The sequence below is a fragment of the Equus quagga genome, chromosome 18, assembly GCF_021613505.1.
Source record: "Equus quagga isolate Etosha38 chromosome 18, UCLA_HA_Equagga_1.0, whole genome shotgun sequence".
NCBI lineage: Eukaryota > Metazoa > Chordata > Mammalia > Perissodactyla > Equidae > Equus > Equus quagga.
In genome coordinates, this window is record NC_060284.1 from 35,043,403 (window position 1) to 35,060,038 (window position 16,636).

Here is a 16,636-nt window from a genome sequence, read left to right on the forward strand (position 1 = left end):
CTGTTTACAGGTATATGCAATCACAACCAAAGTAGCAAAAATGACATTAACATAAAGAACTGGAAGTCCCAACTTCATAATTGCATTTCCGCATAACATATTTTCAGAAGGACAATTCTTCATGGTAAACATTCAAAAAATTCAGCAAGAGAAAATTAAACCTAGGCAGGAAATAATAAAATGGACATTCTAGCATTAGAGATGACTAAATATTAATAAGAATTTAATATATCAGAAAAATAAATTTTAAAAATAGAATTTTCATTCCAGGGCTTTGTACGCTTATAATGCCTTAGTCTGTTAAATGTTAAAATGAGTTGTTTCTGTAAGTACTAACTCTGACTTCTTCAAGATCTGGGATACTTAGCAATTGTGGATGACAGTGAAGTGTCCAACAGACCTAGAATGCGTTCATTGCAGTGCAGTTACTTCCAGCTGCATCTTAAGTACTCCCAGGGGTGAGACTGACTTGAGCAAGGTAAGTGGTTGTAGTGCTGGGGCACCTCCTCATTGGGAGCATACTGTTTAAGAGACCTGGAAAATGGCAACTTTTATCAACTGTTGGGTAGATAGGCAATGAGCGTGTGTTAAGCTCATGGCACCATCCCAGGTTCATTGAGCCCCATGCTCTTTAGAAGTAGGAAAGAGGTGACTTATGAAACATGTAGAAATGAGGAAAGAAACGCTACTTCAATTTTTTTGGGCAGTAAAAACCTGAAAACAACATGAAGGAAAGCTGTTAAATGAATTGAGGAACGGAATACAAAGAAACTCGTTTAAAGAATAAGATAGATCTCTTATACTTTGGTGCTCAAAAGTATTGTCTACAGAGCGACAACCTTCGCATCTCCTGCAAGCTTGCCAGAAATGCAAAATCTTGGGGCCCATCCCAGAGCTACTGAGTTAGAATCTGCATTTTATCAAGGTCCCCAAGTGATTTCACTATTTATTAAATATAAATAGACCAGTGAGAAACACTGGTCAAAATAGAGGAATTTCCACAAGAAAAGCGAGTGAGAAAAGCAAATGTAAAGATCTTCATATGATTTGATTCTTTTATTTTAAATAAAATTCTCTCTGTCTTTTTCTCTCTCTTCTACCCACCCCCACACACATACATGCACACATATGTAAAAGAAAATGGAGTATATAAGCAAAAAATTGTGGAGAAAGGTATGGAAGGATTAGAAGAATACATATTAGAGTGTTAACATTACTTTTCTGTGAGAGGTGTGATGTGTGTAAGATGAGAAGTAACAAAACAAACATTGCAGAAAGGGGTCCCTGGTAAATACTATATATAGTTGTAAATCTATCTGCATATAATTATATTTTATTTGCATAAATGAATACATAAAAGCATAGCCACCAAAAAAATGGTGATGGGATTTCAGGTGAATTTTACTTTGTTTCATATGTTTTTGTGTGTTATTTCATTTATTTTTTAATAAACATGTATTATTTATGTTATAAGTAAAAAGTTATTTTCATCGCAAAAATTGTGAGTTACGAATAAGAAAGGGATGATTTGTTCAGAGACGGATTTTTGTAATCAGGTAAAATTACAAAGCTTAGTGGACCAGCTACTTACAAAGAGCCAGTTGCTGAGACATTCCTCAGGACTGGAGCACTCAGAAAGGGCAGTGAATTCGGCTGCCTTGGCTTGCCTCAGTTCCTCCACTTTTCTTGTCAGAGAAGGTCACATTTTCTTGTTCTTTTTCTGCTGTCTTGATCCATAGTCCTACCCTTTACAAATCCCGTGTGTTTTCAGGACATATTACAGTCAAACATATTTTAAAAGTAATTATGTAATATGTGTGTTGGAGGGAACAGAAAAGGGGCTATCCTTCTGCGAGCTCCATGAGGTTAGAAACTGTGTCTTATTCATATCTTTTATTTCCAAGGACTTACGTAGAACCAGTCACAGAATAATTGCTCAATAAATATCTGTTAGATGAAATTATCTTAGACTTCCAATAGTAGTAATAGGTAATTAGTATTTTAATCTTTTAAAGAAAGTTTCCTCCTCCTGTCACTAGTTAGGCTATAGCATTACATGACTCCGAAATAGTTCTTAATTTGCTATCATCCCTACATTCAGAAAGCTTCATTTTTTGTTTTAATCTTTAGTGCAGCATAAAATTACTAAGACAACATTGAAAGCATGGTAATTGCAACTTGGATAAATGCAATGCTTTCAAAACAATTTTCAACTCCATTATGGTTAAGCAAGAGTAAAGAAAAGCCATTAGTGTTTCTATGCATTTGAATATGACATTTGTCTATGAAGACACCCATCTCTGGTATGGCCAATATTCTTCTAGGAATTCTGTGTACCTAGGTAGAGTCTGTACAATTAGAAAATGATAGGCAAGTGAGATATTCTAAATAAAATTAAAAAGCCCCTCTTTATTTTGTCTCTAACTTACCCTATCAAGTTAATTTTCAGCTTTATTTGTGTTGTGGAAAAATGCACTGAGAGGATTTTTGCTGAGACTTGATTGTGACTTTCTATATTGAAGAATCATATATAATTATAAGAACTACCTTTAGGGTAATGGCTCAGGATAATGGAACTAATTGGGAAGGATTTGGCTCTGGGCTCCCTTTTGCTTTTCCTGCTGGCTGTACCTAGGGCTGCTTAGTTTCCCACTGGTTACAGAGACCCACTGAACATCAGTGTCCTGATGATACCTGAGACTGGATCTCCATGACTTCACTTGAAGGAAGGAGACACATCTATTGTGGTTCCTCTTTCAGTTTGCTTGTCTCTTATCTTCTGCGGTTCATCTTTCCATGCATGTCCCTGCACTTTAGATCCTCTCTACATAGCTTGGCAAGCTCATTGTCCCCCGTCATTGATAATTTTTTTGAACTCTTTATTTATCTTGGTTCTTTGTATAAGTGAAATGTCTGAGAACTTTTTGAATTTAAACACTAATTAACTTACATTTTCACTCTCATTCATAATTAGTGTGGAAGCTACTTGGAAACAAAATATCTTATGGTTCAATATCTTTGGACAGCCTTAGAGTTAACAAAAATAAAGATTTCTTTACTGTAGGTTTTCACAAAACCTTTAGTATTAAACCGTGTGATGGAAATCTTCAAGAGTGAAGTATGATGTATAGTTTTTCTTAAAATTATTTTATTGGGAGGATGTCACTGGCATGGTATTCCAAAAATAATGCTTTAGGAAATATTGACCTAGTCAATGCAGGACATCTTCAACTGTACAGAGAAGCTACATAGCTAACAAGCAAACTTTTTTTTTAAGTCAACAATTTTAGTTTGGGCATACTGAGACCTGAAATATTGTGGAACCAATTGTAATCTTTCAAATGTTCAGTAATATAAACACTTGTTAAAAATTTTTGACAGAGCATTGCTGAAATAAGTGTGGCATTCTGGATGACACTGGCATGGTGTTGAGAAAATGCAAAACTGATCTGGAAAGGCTCCACACTCTACTGATTGGTGACATTGGTAGAGTTTTTAACCTCAAAAAGCACCAGTTGCCTTTTGTGTAAACTTAGGACAACTACCTCTGCTGTGAGGATTGAATGGGCTGGATACGGACAGATGAGAACTATTGTTATTAATATTATTATTACTAAAATAGTCCCTTTTTATATGACTAAATCAATCCTTTGGTTAATGGTGAATGAGCTGCTTAAAGGTCATGCTCTTATTTGCCATCTGGTACCTTGGACTTATGTGGAATTGTAGAGAAGTCAGAAAGGAACTGGCTCAGACTGCATAAGGAATGCTTGTTTTGGATGTCCGTTCTTTGGGTCAGGGCAGCAAATCAGTGCTGTTTTCTTCCTTTTGGCCACTCTACATCATGCACACAATTTACTATTCCTCTGTTGGCATAACAATACCAAGTGGTAAAACTAATAAATCTAACTTGTAGTGACTTTGATTTTGTCAATAAATTTTATTTCTTTTTTGTCATATAGGTATCAAAGAATTTTTAAAGATGTGATTTTCCAGAATTTCTTTAAAATATTAAGCAAACTGCATATTGGATAGAGTGATTGTATAAATGTCAATGATTGCTTTCTTTTATTTTTTAACGATCGGCCCTGAGCTAACATCCGTTGCCAATCTTTCATTTTTTTTCCTTCTTCTCCCCAAAGCCCCCCAGTACATAGTTGTATAATCTAGTTGTAGGTCCTTCTGGCTCTGCTATGTGGGATGCAGCCTCAGCATGGCTTGATGAGCGGCGCTAGGTCCAGGTCCAGGATCCAAACGGGCAAACCCCTGGGCCACCAAAGTGGGGCATAGAGGGCATGTGAACTTAACCACTCTGCCACAGGGCCAGCCCCTCAATGATTGTTTTCAATCAACCTCCTTGGTGGTACTTTTTTGCCTTATTCATCCTTCACTAAGTCCTGGTTTTATCATAGCTCTGGAACACGTTTTGCTTTGGACCTGTGGAGCATATTCTCTACTTCCTGGTATTCATAGTTTGTTTGAATTTTTTTTTTTAATTTTTATTTCTTGGAGGAAGACCAGCCCTGAGCTAACATCTGCCCCATCCTCTTCTACTTTATACATGGGACACCTGCCACAGCATGGCTTGACAAGCAGTGTGTAGGTTCTCACCGGGATCCGAACAGGCGAACCCTGGGCCACCAAAACCAAACGTGCAAACTTAACTACTGTACCACCGGGCTGGCCCCCTTTGAATTTTTTCAACTGGCTTTTGAAGAAATGTCTGAGACTATGTCTGGGTTCGTGTATGCAATGCTATACTGAAAAATAGTAACACAAATAAGGTTATGATGTCTACGAAACCGTTTTTCATCATAGTTGATGTAGAAAAAAAGATAGCTTTACATAGAAAAGAAGATTGGAGGAGAAAGTCAGTAATCTGAGGGGAAATACAATTCATTAGAAAAGGAAACTTGGATTTAAAAGATTGTCTTTTTGCCAATATAATTAATTTCCCTAGTAACCAAACAATATTAAACTATATATATGATTTTTTAATAAAAATAAAGACAATCAAGATTGGAAAACAATACATAAGACTAATTAGAGTTCATATGCCTGATTTCTAACAGTTGAGGGGCACACTAGCTAGAGTCATTAACTTGATTGAAAATCACATTTGCTCTTGTCTGGGGAACAGGTATTGAAGGAGTGGGGAAGATGGGATCTTTAAAAGAAAAAAACTTAAGAAGAGAGAGCCAATAGATGATGGCAGCTCCACCGAGAGGAAGAGGAGAAACAGATTCATCTTTGTATAAAAACATGAAAATATCTTCCTAAAATCTTAGAACATCAATAGACTTCCAAATAATGTGCACAGAAGAACTTTATTTTTATTATATGGCAGTGGAAGAAAGTTATTGTGGTTAGGCTTGAAATTGCATAAACTATGAATGCCTGTTTTAACAAGTCTGATGCTTTCATTTTTCTGGTTTCTCTTAATTTTGTGTAAAAGTTCCTATTCAATGCCATAACTGTGTGGATGATCATGGAAATGATATTGCACAGAGTGAATTGTTGAGGCTGATATCATCTCAAAGCACATACTACCTAATTTATCTTATTATCCCTGAAGGTACTTAAAATTCAAACATGTTGTCATCCTTCCATCAGTCTGGCCATCCCAGCTGTCCTACTATATTCAGAGCTCAACACAGTGAAAGTCTGAATGAGAATAATTGAAAGAACCATTCATTGGTTTTTTTTCTCCCCAAACTAAACATAAATAACCTTTCATGAGCTGACTTTTATCTGTAAAAGAGAATAAATCAAGAACATTCTGCATTTGCTTGTTATAGATCCGGCTTAAGTAAATTATATGGAGAGAATGCTATTGAATGAAATTGAAGAGCTTAATGTTCAAAGGAATGACTTAGAGAATGATGATAAATACATGGAATTATTCATTATCTGTTCAGATAGCTTGCATATTGCATGCCATTATTTTAATTTCCTTGCAAGGTTGTTAATGGGATCCAAAACCATGAGCTCAAAGAGCCTAGTGTGAATCTGAGAGTTGAGGCTAAATTTCTGGCATCGGAATAAGACGTCTTGCTTTTTTTTTTTTTCTTAAGGAGAGACCAACTAGATTTTACGATATAATATATAGTAGGGAGCTAGTCTTAAGAAGGCAAGGTTGGGAAAAGTAAAAAGTCATATAAATAGAACAATAGAGTAGGAAGATTGAGGTTCTCCTTTCAAGGAAGGGGAAAAAATTTATTTGAGGAGGGGAACAAAAATTGGAAGGCCCCTCCTCACCGTTACCTACGTGCTTTCCCATATCTTTTATTCAAATGTAGTTTTCAACAAAACTATGGACAGGGGACACAGGATACCTACCTTCTCGAGAAGTTGGCGAAGCTGCCTGCTTTTGGCATCCCGGGAACACAGGTTTTGTTCTGGAGCAACCACTGTGCAGATGCATCGTCCATCAGGATCCTGAGCTGAGCTGTACACTTGCCACCCTTCTTTGGGACTAATCTGAGTCTGAGGAAGCCAACGGCAAACACACAAAACACAGACCCCCATTATAGGATAAAGAGAATTTGGGTTTGTAGTATTTTAAGCAAAACATCTTTTTTGATAAAGTTTGTGTTTTTATTCTTTAAAGTCAAAGAGAAAGAGATTAAACAATTTACATCGGCAGCACAGTTTCATTGTCATGCGTTCCTTATCAATGCCCAGAAGGAGAATCTTTCTCTTTCTTTAGGTTCCATATTATTAACAATGTATTGATCTTACAGCATTTTCTAATGACTTTTGTCATATTCGGACATTTTAATGCAACTTTAGAAGCATCTGATAACCATTTAGTCACGTATCACCACTCTTTCTACATAAGATCTGTTAGATTGTCTTTCTCAACACTAAATAGTAATTAGTAGTATATTTTTTCTGATTATTATTCATGTGTGATATTTGGAAGCAAAGCCCTATCTCAAGAAACTTCCCATGTACTGAAGGGCTAATTATTAATAAAGCTGGAAAGGTATCATGTGAGAATATAGGGTAATAATAATTAGATCAGATTGTTCTGCAAAGGATGCAGAGTCCCAGAGGAGTTAAAGAAAGCATTTTGGCATAGTCTGCCAAATTGATCTTCCCAAATTACTTTTTTGCACTTGTCACCCTACCTCCCTAGAACCCTAGCTTAAAGGGGCATTCTGGTTCCACTGCCGTCTGCCTCCTATTTGTGTGTCTAATTTTACCTCCTGTGTCTTCCTACAGGAAACTTCTCTCCAACCAAATTGGTCTATGTGTATCCTGAAAGCATGCCGCCTTGATTCATATCTTCGTATGTTACTCATTTTTCTTCTCCTGCTTGGAATACCTCCTTTATAAACCTTCCATTCATTCAGCCCTCATGGTTTCTACCTGTTCTTGAGGACTGTCTGTACTATTCATTAGTCATTTAATGTATATTCTCTAGTATTGTTGTCTTTCATATGTCTTATTTCAACACTTAGTTTATACGCAGCTACTAGATATATTGGATCTTTCCTATCTGCCATATTGAGTACATTCTATCAGGTACAAAGATAAGTATCCCCATTTTTCTGTCTACTTATTTTTCAGGAAGAACTGTACTTTGAACATGCACTCTCCATTGTACAAACAGAAGCTGTTGTGGATGCCATGCTGCGCTGCCCATAGAGACATTCATTCGTTTCTCCAGCTGCTGGGAGTGTCAGTAGCTTGACTCCCAGTTGAGTTTCTCTTTGGGGAATGCCTAGGCAAGAACACTGCCTGCTCGAAGTCTGGCTCTTTTCCAAGGGACAGCTCACATCCATTGAGTTGCTGATGCAAGAGTAGAAAGAAGCACTCTGAAGAAGCAGGAATTAGTATTATTCTCATTTTACAGAGGAGAAAATTAGTTAACTTGACTGAGAACACACAGCTTGTATGTAGTAGAGCTATGTATGAGGCCAGACAGTATGCTCCAGAGCAGAACTGCCCAGCAGAAATATAATGCAAGCCTCTCGTGTAACTTTAAATTTTCTAGAAGCTAAGTTTAAAAAAGTAAAAAGAAACAAGTGAAACTAATTTTAATAATACATTTGATTACATATTGTATATTTATTATAAAACATATTTTATTTCATTCAAGATGTCCAAAATATTATCATTTCAACATGTAATCACTATAGAAATTATTCGTGAGATACTTTACATTCTGTTTTTTTTCTCCTTTTTTTGGTACTGTCTTTGAAATTGAGTGCATTTTACACTTATGGCACACATCAACTTGGGCTAGCCCTATCTCAAGGGCTCAATGGCCTCACGTGGCCTCATTGTTGGACAGTACAGCTCCAGAGTCCTACTTTTAATTCCAATTCTATAGCTATATCAATATGATGCTGAATATCTAGATAATTCTTTGTAAAGCTCAATCATATAAATATTGAAAAAACTACCTAACAGATTTACATAGACACACCTACAATTTGCATCTGAATTTGTTTTTCCTGTGGAAATATCACATAAATCGATGGGCTTCCTTCTAGCTAAGCTGTGGCTTACTTCTACAACTGAAATCTGAAATACTTCGGCCTTCCTCTATCTTGCCTTCTATGGTTTCCAGGGATTCAGCAGAGGAGGAGGTATTTCTTGTATGATCAGAAGAGAGAGATGAATTTATCCTAGAAAAGAAGGTATTTATTGAATCAGGCTGGAGAGGCTAGGCCAAGGAAGTAAATAAGAGAAGGGCTGAGGGTCAGAGATTGAGATGGGGTTAGGAACAAGGAGGTGACTGGAGGCCAGCAGAGAACGATCTTGCAAAATGCCTAGGTTACTGGGCTGGTCTGTTTGCCTGTGGACTGGAGTGCTTTGCCAGGCTGGAAGCAAATTATTAAAAGGACTAAACCAGCCTGACTTCTCTTTGCACATGTCTGCCATATTCTGGAGGATCTTCTGTCTCTGGAATTCACAACAGAACAGAGGTAATCTCCTCCTTATTCTGTCCCAGGCTCCTCATACCATGAACCAACACAGTTCTTTTTCTTTTAGGGCTTTAGCAATAATTATACAGAGTGCTGATAGGCATTCCAACAATCAAGAACCAATACTGGGGAGGCTATAAATTATAAACTCAAGAAACTCATAAAGAAATCATAGTCCTTATCCTTGATCTATAATGAAAGGTGAATGGTGCCAAACCTATCTTTCTAGTCTCCTTTTTCAGATAGTTCATGGAAGTGTCCTAGGCTGCTTTTATTTCTGGGGCATTGGATTCTTTATCATTCCTTTTGGTTTCATTCCCCTCACCCCTTCTTTCTAGCATTTATGCCTCAACACTTAGTTAGGATAGAAAGATGTACTTAGAATTATGTATTATTAGAATCAGATAGGCTCTTAAAGATTATTGTGTTATCTTTTTTGTATTAAAGAAGAAAAATGCAGAGATTATCTACAGAATGGAGATAGGAACAGTTTAGCACAGTAGTTTCAATGCTATAATTAAAAGTTTAAGCTGAGTAACAGTATGGGATGAATGTTGCTAGACAGAGGTTCTGAAGTTTCAGCTAGGCTTCTCCTCACCTTGGACACAAATCTCAGATCTGTCAGAAAATTAAGGCTTGTCACTAGAACAAATTTAGCTTTTGGATAAAGGAGCAGGGGCCACCCAATTATAATATGAAAATATCTTTAATAGCAGTGCAAACGCTGATTATTAAATCTGGCAGCATTAATATTGATGTTCACTTGTCGAGTGTTTGGCTATCTAGCGAGGAGCTTATCATGACAGGGCAAGGTGTCGGTTGCTCTCTGGAATGAGGGAAGTGGGAAAAGTGAATAAGGTTTGCTGTTCATTTAGCATTCTCCCTGAAGTGTCAGCTTAATAAAACTAGACTCCAGCCTTGTTTGTACTTCCAATTGTCTTCTTGGAAGAATCACTGAAAAGAGCCATGACCTTATCTACCACAGAGTTACTTTGAATGATCTCAACTATAACAAGTTACCTCTTTGGCAAGAAAAACGTAACTTGAATGGGAAAAAAGCCAATATAAAAGAAGAGAGCCTGACAGTCCAGAGGGTTTTGATAGAGACCTCTGTGTCAGGGTCAGTGATAAATAGAGGAAGCTTTATGAGTGTCTCTCGTGTTCTCTTTTAGGGCACCCATACTGGCATTGAAAAGAGAATCAAAATAAAACCAACCAAAATCTCAAATAGAAGGAAATATTTAGATGGTTTTTGGATACCAATGAAAAAAGGCTTGCTCCTACCTTAACCTATAAGAGCAATTATTCAGGTGTCAATAAACCTCATGTATTAGTAATAGGAAACACTTATGGAGCTCTAGCCATTACTTGGCAGTTCACATGTGTTATTGCCTTTGAATATCACAGTAACCCTATAGAGTAGGGGATGTTATTCTGCCCATTTTATAGGTGAGGAAACTAAGAGACAGTAAGGAACTTGCTCAAAGTCAGGCAGGGGGTAATGAGAGCTGGGATTTGTACTTGCACAGTCTGATTTCAGAGCCTGAGAGTTTAACCACCACACTGTACCATCAGTTGTCTGAAATTCCCTTTTATGTATGATGAAAATAACCCTGATAGCATTTTCTGAACTACTTTGAAGCCCAATAGCTGGACCTGGAGGGTGCACATGGTTTATTACTATCCGAAGCATTGTTAAATACAGGAGTTACGGATGCAGTTCTCGAACCTTTTGAGTTAATTAGAGCTAAATGAACTATTTAGCAGCTTTTAATATTACAAAACTTATGAAATATTTAAGAATGCTCTAAATAGAAAAATTAAAATGATAATTTTAACAATTGGATTTCAAGTCTGGATTCTTTGCTTATAATTTAATTACAAAGCTATGTTTTATAAATATAAAGCTACTGTGTGAGAATTCTCCCAGCACTGCAGAGGCTAGGTACCAGAAGAGAAAGATCCTGAGGACTGAGGTAAAAGTAAAAGTAAATAAAAATATCTTGCATTTCATTATGTTTTCTGTTTATAAAATCCCTTTTCTGTATTAGTCTCACTTCTTTTGAACCAACTACCCTTAGAAATAGATATTACCTTGTTTTATTTATGAGAAAGCTGAAACTCAAAGAACTTAAGCAATTTTTTCTAAGTCACCCATGCAGTAAATGTTATACATTAGACTTAGACCAATTTTCTCTAACTTTCAGTACAGAGCTCTTTACTATCATCCTCTGCAAAGAAATGCCAATGGTCTATGTCCATTCACCAATAGCCAAAAATTGTGCTTCAGAGGAGATGCACCCAGGCAGGTGGAAGGCATTATCCAAACAGTATGAAAATAAGTAGCAATTGGCACCCCAGAGGGGTGGTTAGCAGTAAAAGTTTAGCAAGATACAACTGCGTATTTCTGAGGAAGGTCCTCCAATCATTTATCAGGGCCCAGGTGAAAGGGCAGGCAAGGGGACAAATTTCCGCTCCTTAGAAGAGAATAAAATCAGCTGGCTGAACATTGTCATGTCTTATGTTTTATGTTGGGTTTCTGGGCATTTCAAAAAAGTGCAGACTGAGGCAAAAAGGAATAAAGGATCTAGCTACTGAAAGTGGTATACAAGGTAAGAAAATAAAGCAGGAAAAACCCATTTATTAAAACCTATTGGATTTAGATTTGAGATCCCTAAGTGATGAAAACCCCTTACAAATTTTCTGAGGATAGGTTTGTCTCAGAGAGTGAAATGTGGTTGAGCATGCTAATGGCTTCAGTTGTGAAGAGAGGAGAAATGTGAGGACAAGAATTAGAGAGATGTTGACAGACCAGCTAAAAGAAGCTGTGTACAGGAGATGTATTAATAAAGATGTCACTGCATAGCAGATTTCTTTCTGTTTCTTATGAGACTAGTTGGAACTGAAATAAGAAATGCATATTCTTCACTCAAGAAAACCTCAGTGCTCTAAAAAAAACAACTCTAAAAACAAGAAAACAAAGACATCATCAAATTTAGGTTGATTGGTCACCTCTGCTCATATTCTGGAAATCACAATGACTTAGAGTTGGCAAGGACTTCGAAGTCATATGGGTCCTATGTCTTCCGTTCAACGACACTTGTCCTGTATGTTCTCCTTGTCTTTCCACCTGAACTGTGCATGATGGGAATTGCTTCATACGCTGCCCCTTCCATTGGTGGAAAGCTGAGGGGCTGGATCTGAACTTCTCTCTTTGTACTCTTCCCTCTTTGGTCCTACTTCTGCTTTAAATCTCCTCTCTTATTCATGTCACAATTCTACTTTAAAAAGCCAATTATCACATTCTCTGTGCCTCTCCAGATATGCCATTCTATTCTCTCATCCATCTCCCACTCCTTAATTTGTTTAGTTGCTATTCTATAAAATGGACATTGTCTAAGGATTTTTGGAAGAAAAAGTGTCATACAGAACAGAGAAGTCAGATATCTTCATCCAGGACTAAAAAAATTGGTGAGTTGAGGATAAGAAACTTAGAGAGTATTGAGAGTTTGTATCAGGGTATTCTCATTTTACAGAGCTTAAAACTGACTAACTCACTGAAGTAGTTATGAGGAGAAGCCAGTGAGATGTTTGAAAATGTAGCAAAACAAATCACTTATGCCCACAGGTCCCTTCAAGGCTTCTTCCCACCATTGCGGCAGCTGTTGGGCTGACTGAGAACAGCTGGTGTCTCCGGAATGTCCTCTGCTCGTTTAATGACTCTTTTCCAGGTTTTTCCTAGTGTAGAGTTCACAGCATGGGGGATTTCTCAGAAGCTCAGCCTCAAGGGGAAGCTACTCTGTGTCAGAGAGAAGTGCCAGAGGCAGCCTGAGCTTTCTCAGAGCTGAGGCATCCCTCTGCTGACACCAGCTCCCCAAAGGCTTATGGGCCCAGTGATGGATTAGAAGGAAAAAAAAATGGAAAAAAAGACAGAAAACAGGGGCCAGAGAGGAGGATAAAGCAATGTTTCAAGATTCTAAGAAAAAGAAGAGAGAGATCATTCCTCCCATAAGGAGATGTATTTAACTACCGACTAACAAAAATATCCTGGAAATTTAAAAACCACTTGGAGCTTTTGAGATAATCAAATGCGCACTGCCTATTTCAGAGACCCTGCCATAAATAGATTTAATTACCATTTAATGATCAAAACCTTATCTTTCTTATTTTAGTTTTGTGTTTTTAGGTCATTTGAAACTACCCTTCTAAAGAGAGACTGTATTCATATTTGTGTAAATCTGCACTTTGGGTCTTTTGCATATCCTGCAATCAGTTATAAAACAAATTTTCAGAGCTAATTTTGTGGTGTGTGTGGTATCTACACAAGTGCAGGCTCATCCCACTCATGCTATCTACAGCGAGAATGTAGAGGGAGAAAACTGAGAAGGGCTGGACATCGTGACTGTACCTCCTGGGAAGGAAACTGTCAACCCTTTCATCCAAGGGAGTGGAGTCCAGGGTCATAGGAAACCACATGAGCAGGGCAGAGAGAACCAAGGGTGACACCAGGGGCCAGGAGGGGCAAGGACTAGCAAAGGTGGGTGACATGACTTCCCTGGTCAGGACTGCTGTCTGGTGACTCGCTTTGACCCTTGGCTCTGCCATTAACCAGTTGAGGAAATCTGCTTAGTCACTTACACGTTTGGGGTCCGTCCTCCCACTTGCAGAATGAGGAGGTTGGATTAGATCAGTCATATTTCCAGCTAAGCTCTTGAGAGCTCTGAGGTTTCTGTGGAGGTATCTTGAATAGGGCAAGGGGTTGATTGTGAGGGGAGGTAGCAAATGGTGGTGGCCCAGTAAATACTCCCCCCCTCGTTTGTTTTTTGACCCATGACCTATTTTACATATTGGATTTCCACTTCAAGCTTCATTTAACAAATATTTATTCAACATACATTACATAAGATTTAATTTGAAAAAAAAAAAAAAAAGAAGGCATTGCTGCCAAGAGTAGTGTGAAAATAACTGGCCTGCATGGTTTCTAAGATGGTTTCTTTCCAGCGTTAACATTTTATTATCTTAATCCAGGAAATACAGATTCATTCATTTTTCACCATGGCAATCCTAAGGTATAAGCAATTATCTTGAATAATTAAGGTAGGGAAATGTTGTAGACATTGTTCTCCTATAAAGTGGGCCACTTCTGTAAAACATGCAAAAATAACAACAAAAAAGGCTTTTGCAACCTGGTTTATTCATTCCAGTGAATACTACAGGGTAAACGTTCCTATACTTTTTTTTGCCATTCAAAGGAAGATTTGGTTGTGTCAGAAGATTCGTAGACCATAGCAATGCTTTATATTTTTCAACCAACAGATTACCAATCAGACAGTAAAGAAAATAAATTTACTTTAAACTTAAAAGATAACTAGAAGTCCTAAAAGCATCGTGCATAATCATCAACAATAGGAAACAACCAAAGCAAAGTCTACACACCAAAAATATACATCTCAGAACCACCGTACCACGTTTGAAATATAATGCATTCATGACTTTCTTAGTTTAAACTCACCCTCTGAAAGAGTTGTTAATTCAACAACCAAGTTGTTAAAAATCATCAGGTACTTGAATATTGGGAAAATTTGGCTCAGTAAATATTAAATAATGTAAATTTCTTTGTTTTGTAATTATTTATTGCTGACATATTATGCTTTCTTTATAACTACAAATTTCTTTTACATCTCCCCTGACACACACATAATGCAGGTAAGGAGGGGGATCTCAATAACGGAGGCAGCGAGGGTACCAAAAGTGACTCAAGGGAGGTGAAAATGTAAAAACAGGCCAGAGTGTACCACATATGTGCCGTGCTTGTGCCCTAAGCACTGGAGGAATCTGGCAAATTATGTAATTAATTTGATCTGACTCTATTCAGTTAATTACGTATTGATTGATGATGATTATTAGTAATTGCAAGCAAGTCTTGAAAATGGAAGGTTACTTTTCTCCTAGTATCTGACTTTTTCTGATCCACTGTAGTAATCCAATGGTAAAAACAGATAAAGATAAATAAAAGAGCTCTAAATACTAATTGTTTCTGTACCTTTGATTTGATAGCGGGGAAATTATTTTTCCAGGATATTCTTTCTATTTAAATTTGTAAACTTCTATTTAAGAAAACAGTAGTTTTCATTTTTATTTGAAAGGTATTAGAGTATTACCAACTAAACTATGCTTCAAACTATCAGACTTTGTTATAATGTGGGAAGGGTTAAAAAACCATTAATTTTTGGAGAATTGAGACTACAGGAGTCAGACTTGTGGTAGGAAAAGTCTTTATAAAAAATGAAACAATACAGGGAAATGATTTTATCAAGTAAGTTTTCTATCGTTCATGTTTCTTAGCTCTCTTAAAGGTCTTTTTGGCAGGTTTTAAATTGCTGAAGTTTTTAATTCATTTATGTTTGCAAGAGATTGGTTTCTCTGACAGAATGCTTTGCAAACAGTCACAGGAACTGAATTTAAAGGAAGAATCTTCTATAGTAAAACTAGATAGATGGAATATACTCTAGCATATTCTGTAGGAAAAATTCTGTAGATTTTACAGACATTAAAAGAAGTAAAATCATGAGAAATAGAACATATTTCATATAACAATCCCTCCAAATCTCAGATTAAAATGGTTAAGTTAAAGCTTTTCATTCTTAAGAATTTAATGAGTCTAGTATTTCCTTTCACATCTAATTTCTGAGGCAGTCCATTTATTTTTTGGTGTAACTTTAAAGTGTTTATAAAGAAATATCCATGACTAAAGTTACCACATAAATATTGTACCAATGCAGCACAATTGTAAATAGAGACGCAAAATCTCAGCCTTTGCAATTTACAGAATCAAGCTCACTGGTTTAATGCACTTACTTGCCAAGATGGCCAAACCCCCGGGAGTGACTTACTGAAGTATCTGGCGTCGACAGCCTTGTGGTGTTCAGTCCTACCAAGGATGGGAGAATTTGGGACATCCAGTTTGAGATCATTGCCATGGTACTAAGCACAGCGCCAAGCTTCAGCAGTGGAGGACTCATTGCTGTGGAGCTAATGAGTTTTCATAGTGAATGATTAAGATCCCGGTGCTGGGCTGGCAGCGGGAGGCGTGACTGCAGCACGCCACATTTACAGCATGAAAAGAGATCAACTTCCCCAGCTCTAATCACACAGGAAAGCTAACTGAACCTCTTTCCCACACCCTCATGGAAAATGCCCTGCCCTTCCTTTTCTTCCCTTACTGGACACTTTCTGGATCATCAAAGAAAACATTCCTGATAGGGTTTGCTTGGTAATTATCAGAGCAAAGGTTGGAGGGAGGGAGAAACTTGAGCTTTTCCTGCTCCACTATAGTCATTTACCATCAACAGAGTCTATTTCCTCTGGGGTTCCTGTGAGTATTATCAGCTGCTCTTTATCCTTCATAAAAAATACACCTTTAAATGGAGGTCTGCCAAAGGGAACATTTCACACACCGAACTTAATGTCTACAGATTTCTCTGGGCATGGACAGAGTGCTTTTAGACAGAGCATGAAAATAAAGTCTGCAAAGAATTTCCAAGATGTTTACATAATGAGAGTAAGAGATTATTTTTTTAAACAGTAACTTAAAATTAGCACTGTTGCTTCTAAAAAAAATAGTCAAAGATTAATAGCTACTTCCCGTGGAGAACTAGCCACCTTACATGCGAACAAACAGAAAAGGTAGCCTTGAG

The 16,636-nt window shown here is 37.2% G+C and overlaps 1 protein-coding gene across 1 annotated transcript in view; it reads right to left on the bottom strand.

Annotated features, from left to right (window-relative positions):
- OLFM3 (olfactomedin 3) overlaps positions 1–15,961 on the bottom strand; it is a 40,784-nt gene extending 24,823 nt beyond the window's left edge. Inside the window, exons 1-2 of the mRNA XM_046645877.1 lie at positions 15,833–15,961; positions 6,340–6,486 (exon numbers count right to left, since the gene is read on the bottom strand). Of these exons, the coding sequence (XP_046501833.1) occupies positions 6,340–6,486; positions 15,833–15,961 (276 nt within the window). The remainder of the gene's footprint in view (positions 1–6,339; positions 6,487–15,832) is intronic.
- Positions 15,962–16,636: the final 675 nt, after the last annotated feature.